This window comes from Megalopta genalis, unplaced genomic scaffold (assembly GCF_051020955.1).
Source record: "Megalopta genalis isolate 19385.01 unplaced genomic scaffold, iyMegGena1_principal scaffold0524, whole genome shotgun sequence".
In the NCBI taxonomy this organism is placed as follows: domain Eukaryota; kingdom Metazoa; phylum Arthropoda; class Insecta; order Hymenoptera; family Halictidae; genus Megalopta; species Megalopta genalis.
The window spans coordinates 112,797-119,949 of record NW_027476593.1 but is presented as its reverse complement, the minus strand read 5'-3'; the positions used below and the strand labels follow the sequence as shown (position 1 = coordinate 119,949).

The following is a 7,153-nucleotide window of genomic DNA, read 5'->3' as shown; positions in this document are numbered from 1 at the left end:
TCGTTCCAAAATAATAATAATAATAATAACAATAGTAATAAGGAGAATAAGACGAGGAAATTAACTGCACGAAACGTTAAATATCTACAATCTTTGGGATTTGTCGTCAACAAGTAATCGCACGCCCTCGCATCATGTCGTATGACATTTTGAACATCTCCGAAGCACCGATCTTCGACAATCGAATAACTAAGATCGAACTGCACACCTACAATCCGTACGCCAACACTACGTTTGGAAACAGCGATGAGATAAGAATACCCATTCAACATCAAGACTTGTACACTCTTCCGTGTAAAAGCTTCCTATACGTGGAGGGAAGACTCAGCCTACCGGGAGGATTGGCAAACGACACGGTAGCTCTAGACAACAATGCGGTGGCGTTTATGTTCGACGAGATACGTTACGAACTGAACGGAGTGGAAATCGATCGGTCCAGAAATCCCGGTACAACGACGACCTTGAAGAATTATGCGAGTCTGAACATTACGAAGAACAACGCGCTGTCCAACGCAGGCTGGATGTACAGGAACGATGATCAACGGAGGAAAAATCTCATCGCAACGCCTACGAATTTTCGAAATTTCAACTTTTGCGTGCGTATGAACACATTGCTAGGCTTCTGCGAAGATTACAAACGCGTTGTAATAAATGCTCGGCACGAATTGATTTTGATTCGCGCGCGCAACGACGCTAACGCGCTACGAAGCTGGTCCGACAATGTGAAACCTGTCCTGGATTTGTATAAAATTCAATGGAGAATGCCACACGTCGCTTTGGATGAAATACACAAGTTGTCGATGCTGCGTATTCTTGAGAGCGAAAGATCGATCAGCATGAGTTTCCGTTCGTGGGAACTGTACGAATATCCGATGCTGCAAACAACCACGAAGCACACGTGGGCGATAAAAACGGCTCCGCAAATGGAAAAACCGCGATACGTGATATTCGCGTTACAAACCGAAAGGAAAAATGATTTAAAGAAAAACGCTACCCAATTCGATTCCTGCTTCTTATCTAATATTCGACTTTACTTGAACTCGGAAATGTATCCCTACGACGATTTGAACATCGATTTCGAAAAGGATAAGTACGCGTTGCTCTACGACATGTACGCGAAATTTCAAGAGTCCTATTATGAAAAAAACGACGGTGAGGTGTTACTGAATACAATCGATTTTCTACTGTACGGACCGTTCGTAGTCATCGATTGCTCGCGACAAAACGAAGCGCTGAAAAATGCGACCATCGACGTGCGAATCGAATTCGAATGTCGAAAGGATGTCCTACCTTCGACGGCTGCATACTGCTTGATGATACACGACTGCATCGTGGAATACAACCCGTTGACGAGCATTGTTAGAAAAATTATATAAATGCGAAAAATAATATTGTAAACTAATACGATTTTTTGAAAAATATACATGCCCTATCATAAAAATGTTCTCTCTTCACCCCCCTGAACGAACCGCTAACCGAATAGCTACAATAAGAAAATAACTATAATTTTTAGGGAAATTTTGGATAGGATTGTGGGTATTTTAAAAAAATGTATATTAATATATGTTAAATAAATCCTTTTATTAAAATCCTTTTTACTACAAATTTTAAATCATGATCGACATCAATATATATATAATCTTCCTCTTCTTTCGCAAGAAATAACTATAATTTTTAGGGAAATTTTGGATAGGATTGTGGGTATTTTAAAAAAATGTATATTAATATATGTTAAATAAATCCTTTTTATTACAATCTTTTTTACTAAAAATTTTGAAACATGATCGACATCAATATATATATATAATCTTCTTCTTCTTCTTTCGCCAACGCGTCGCGTTGATGGCAATCGCAAGCTTTCTCCTCCTCCTCCTCCTCCTTCTCCTCCTCCTTCTCCTCCTCCTCCTCAGGATGACGCTCTTAATTTAAAAAAATCATTATTAAAAATAAATTTTAATTTCTTTTTAAAATAACATTTGTTGTACATACCTCTTCTCATCCATGGTATAATCGTAGATTCCGCACTCGTCCACACCGCTTCTTGATGATGATATCGACATGATTGTGGGATGAGCATCGATCGGCACGTTGCCACAATTTTCCCCCAGTACATATGGGCAGTTTCTGGACCAGAAGTGATGCTCCGACATAGCCCTGTCGTTATGTTGCCACCGATGCAATTCGATGTCGCATGCAAAACATGCGACAAAATCGTCTTGACCCAGATAGTAAAATCCTGCGGCTGCAAGCTCCTCCGGCTGAATATACTCAATTGGCCAGAATTCGAAACTTCGAAGTCTATCCTCCTCGCGTCGATAGTCCATCATTATCTCTTTCTGCAAAGAAAAAGGTATCGTGGAAATGAAAAAAATAATAGTAACTAAAAAAGGAAAAAATACGTTACCTTCCATGAACTACTTCCAAAGGACGCGCTCCTCGCTGAGGGCACAGTGATACTGAGCCGTTGATTGCAATCGCAATCTTCCGCGTCCTCCTCCTCCTCTTCCTCCTCCTCCTCCTCCTCCTCCTCCTCTTCAAGAAGACCCTGTTAATTAAAAAATAATCATTATTAAAAAATAAATTTTAATTTTTTTAAATTTTAATTTTTTTAAATAATTATTACACATACCTCTTCTCATGGTAATCGCAAACCGCCTCTTGCTTAAACTTTGTATTAAATTTTTTTATTCGTCGTTTGACGTCACCACCTTCGACGCTGATAATCCATCTTCCCTCTCTAAAAAGAAGATGTAGTAGAAAGACAATGAAAATCATTTTTGTAAATAAATAAATAAAAAGAAAAAATTACCTTTTAATTTAAGCAGCCATTCTCTAAAAACGCGAACCTCACTCAAACAGCAATGATATTTTTTACTTGATTTTCTCTTCGATATCCAGCAATGCAGCCTGCACGGGCTATTGAATTTCCCATATGACGGGTCGGTTATTAAAATATCGTATTTCGGGCAACCAAAATCCTCCAGATTTCTTAATCTCATTCCAATTTTTAATAAAATATCCCGTTCAATATTTCCCCCTTTATACCCAATTATGGGGTTTTTATATGACCGTGTGAATTCTCTTATAATATACTTGATATCCTCGCCCCGATAATTAATTTTACCGCTAAAATTTTTAAATGGTATTCCATGGACGAAGTTTGTTACGTACCATACACCTTTGCGATCTTGCATTGTTAAATCATTATAATTGTAATCTAGCTTAAACTCAAATAACTCACTCTCACCAGAATGAACATTAACAATGGCAAGTTCTTTACAAATAAATTTTTTTTCAATACTAAACCCATCCATGTCTATAATAAAATCGACCGCGAACATCTTTAAAGATATACACGCACTTCTCTTGAAAAAACTTGGTCGTCACAATGTGCACACAGTATGGTAGCCGTTTAACGCACGTCGTGTTTCGGCAACCTATTTATTAGCATGCATACATGCACTTCTCTCACATCGTTATAATACATCTCTCTCCAAAAAGGATAAAGCAGAAAAAATACATCACTCTCTCTCTCTCTCTCTATCCGCATCGTTAAAGAAAAACCGGATAAGGAGACTTCCAAAATCACTAATCATGGAAAGGATGTGGCAACAAACCGTTGCAAGGCAAAAAATACATCTCTCTCCGTCCATATCGTCCATAAGAGAAAAACTGATGCAAAAGAGAACAACCGCTGCAATGCATCCATCTCTCTCGCTCTCTACAATATTCCACCGAGATAAAAAAACCATACTTTAAGAAATCTCAACGAGACCAAAATCACGGGTAAAGCATCCGCGAGTCTCTCCGGATACAAAACCACAAAACTTCTATAAATGCGTCGCGCGAGAAAAATCATGCGTCGTCTTATGCAAGAGAGAGAACAACCGCTGCATCCTCCCCCTCTCTCTCTCGCACTCTACAATATTCCACCGAGATAAAAAACCATACTTTAAGAAATCTCAACGAGACCAAAATCACGGGTAAAGCATCCGCGAGTCTCTCCGGATACAAAACCACAAAACTTCTATAAATGCGTCGCGCGAGAAAAATCATGCGTCGTCTTATGCAAGAGAGAGAACAACCGCTGCATCCTCCCCCTCTCTCTCTCGCACTCTACAATATTCCACCGAGATAAAAAACCATACTTTAAGAAATCTCAACGAGACCAAAATCACGGGTAAAGCATCCGCGAGTCTCTCCGGATACAAAACCACAAAACTTCTATAAATGCGTCGCGCGAGAAGAATCATGCGTCGTCTTATGCAAGAGAGAGAACAACCGCTACATCCTCCCCCTCTCTCTCTCTCTCGCACTCTACAATATTCCAGATAAGAAAACCATACTTTAAGAGAAACCAAAATCCCCCGATATCGCTTCGCAAGATAAGCAACTTCCGGGTAAGGCGTCCGAGAACCTCTCCGGATGCAAAACCGCAAAACTCCTTATCGGTGACTTCCCCCCTCCACACGACGCGTGCCGCTCACGATGATGCTTCCTTCCCTTTACCCCCCCGGCTCAGCCTTCCCCTCGCCATTGATTGCAGAACGCAATATATATACCTACTTAAGTGATATAGCTTCAAAAGCAGGAGGAACAAACGAGGTAGCTTCAATTCCACGCGAAATAAATGATTTAGCTTCAAATCAATGCGAAGTAGAAGGCTTAGCTTCAAATCCATGCGAAACAAATGGTTTAGCTTCTAATACTTGTCATATACATGATATAGCTCCAACTGCATGCGAAACAAACGAGTTAGCTTCAAATCCATGCGAAAGACATGATTCAGCATCAAATCAGTGTGTAGTAGAAGGCTTAGCATCAAATCCCATGCGAATCAAATGGTTTAGATTCAAATACTTGTGATATACATGATTTAGCTTCAACTGCATGCCACACAAACGAGTTAGCTTCAAATCCATGCGAAACAAATGATTTAGCTTCAGATACTTGCGATATAAGAGATATAGCTTCAAAATCTGGAGGAACAAACGAGGTAGCTTCAATTCCATGCGAAACAAATGACTTAGGTTCAAATCAATGCGAAGTAGAGGGATTAGCTTCAAATCCATGCGAAACACATATGATTTAGCTTCAAATACTTGCGATATAAATGAAGTAACTTCAAATGCAGAGGATACAATCAAGTTAGCTTCAAATCCATGCAAAACACATGATTAAGCTTCAAATCCATGGGCAACATATGATTTAGGTTCATAGTCATGGTAAACACATGATTTAGCTTCACATACATGCGGAACAAATGGTTTAGATTCAAATACTTGTGATATACATGATTTACCTTCAACTGCATGCGACACAAACGAGTTAGCTTCAAATCCATGCGAAACACATGATTCAGATGCAACTCAATGCAATGTAGAAGGTTTAGCTTCAAATCCATGCCAAACACATGATTTAGCTTCAAATCCATGGGATGTAGAAGGTTTAGCTTCAAATCCATGAGAAACAAATGATTTAGCTTCAGATACTTGCGATATAAATGATATAGATTCAACTGCATGCGAAAAAAACGATTCAGCTTCAAATCCAAGGGAAACACATGATTTAACTTCAAATCAGTGCGAAGTAAAAGGGTTAGCTTCAACTCCATGCGAAACGAATGATTTAGCATCAAATACTTGCGAATATAAGTGATATAGCATCAAATGCAGGCCAAACAAACGAGTTAGCTTCAAATCCATGCGAAATACATGATTTAGCTTCAACTGCATGTGAAACAAACGTGTTAGCTTCAAATCCAAGCGAAACAGATGATTTAGCTTCAAATCAATGCGAAGTAGAAGGCGTAGCTTCAAATCTGTGCGGGACAAATGGATATGCTTCAAAAACTTGTGATATAAGTGATATAGATTCAACTGCAGGCGAAACAAACGAGATAGCTTCAAATCCATGCAAAACACATGATTAAGCTTCAAAACAATGCGAAGTAGAAGGCTTAGCTACAAATCCATGCGAAACACACGATTTAGCTTCAAATCAATGCGATGTAGAAGGTTTAGATTCAAATCCATGCGAAACAAATGATTGTGTTTCAAACACTTGGGATATAGGTGATATAGCTTCAACTGCATGCGAAACAAACGAGTTACCTTCAAATCAACGCGAAACACATGATTTAGCTTCAAATCAATGCGATGTAGATGGTTTAGCTTCAAATCCATGCGAAACAAATGATTTAGCTTCCTATTAATGCGAAGTAGAAGGCTTAGCTTCAAATCTATGCGAAACAAATGGTTTAGCTACAAATGCTTGTGATATACATTATTTAGCTACAACTGCATGCGAAACAAACGAGTTAGTTTCAAATCCATGCGAAACACATTATTTAGCTGCAAATCAGTGCGAAGTAGTAGGCTCATATTCAAATCAATGCGATTCAAATGGTTCATCTTCAAATACTTGTGAAAGGCATGATTTAGCTTCAACTGCATGCGAAACAAACGAGTTAGCTTCAAATCCATGCGAAACACATGATTTAGGTTCAAATCAATGCGATGTAGAAGCATTAGCTTCAAATCCATGCTATCTAGAAGGTTTAGCTTCAAATCCATGCGAAACAAATGATTTAGCTTCAAATCAATACGAAGTAGAAGGCTTAGCTTCAAATCCATGCGGAACAAATCGTTTAGCTACAAATATTTGTGATATACATTATTTAGCTACAACCGCCTGCGAAACAAACGAGTTAGCTTCAAATCCATGCGAAACACATGATTTAGCTTCAAATCAATGCGATGTAGAAGGTTTAGCTTCAAATCCAAGCGAAACACATATGATTTAGCTTCAAATACTTGCGATATAAATGAAGTAACTTCAAATTCTGAGGATACATTCAAGTTAGCTTCAAATCCATGCAAAACACATGATTAAGCTTCAAATCCATGGGCAACACATGATTTAAGTTCATTGTCATGTTAAACACATGATTTAGCTTCACATACATTGGAAACAAATGGTTTAGCTTCTAAAAGTTGATATATAAAAGATATAGCTCCAACTGCATGCGAAACAAACGAGTTAGCTTCAATTCCATGCGAAAGACATGATTCAGCATCAAATCAGTGTGATGTAGAATGCTTAGCATCATATCCCATGCGAATCAAATAGTTTAGATTCAAATACTTGTGAT

The 7,153-nt window shown here is 38.6% G+C and overlaps 2 protein-coding genes across 2 annotated transcripts; both read right to left on the bottom strand.

The window, feature by feature from the left end:
• Positions 1 to 1,811: 1,811 nt before the first annotated feature.
• Positions 1,812 to 2,639, bottom strand: LOC143263381 (death-associated inhibitor of apoptosis 1-like). The gene is made up of 4 exons (XM_076528393.1): positions 2,630 to 2,639; positions 2,405 to 2,532; positions 1,990 to 2,336; positions 1,812 to 1,919 (listed from the first exon to the last, which is right to left on the bottom strand). Exons 1-4 carry the CDS (start codon positions 2,637 to 2,639, stop codon positions 1,907 to 1,909), a joined length of 498 nt encoding a protein of 165 aa, XP_076384508.1. The 3' UTR covers positions 1,812 to 1,906.
• Positions 2,629 to 3,406, bottom strand: LOC143263382 (uncharacterized). The gene is made up of 2 exons (XM_076528394.1): positions 2,810 to 3,406; positions 2,629 to 2,737 (listed from the first exon to the last, which is right to left on the bottom strand). The coding sequence occupies exons 1-2, from the start codon at positions 3,339 to 3,341 to the stop codon at positions 2,685 to 2,687; spliced, it is 585 nt and encodes a 194-aa protein (XP_076384509.1). The 5' UTR covers positions 3,342 to 3,406; the 3' UTR covers positions 2,629 to 2,684.
• Between the last annotated feature and the right edge of the window lie 3,747 nt (positions 3,407 to 7,153).

Coding starts and splice junctions, on each gene's coding strand:
- LOC143263381 (XM_076528393.1), bottom strand. Junction 2,337..2,404: donor TTGGAAGTAGTTCATGGAAG/GTAACGTATTTT, acceptor TTTTCTTTGCAG/AAAGAGATAATGATGGACTA.
- LOC143263382 (XM_076528394.1), bottom strand. CDS start 3,341: ATGTTCGCGGTCGATTTTATTATAGACATGGATGGGTTTAGTATTGAA. Junction 2,738..2,809: donor ATGGCTGCTTAAATTAAAAG/GTAATTTTTTCT, acceptor TCTTCTTTTTAG/AGAGGGAAGATGGATTATCA.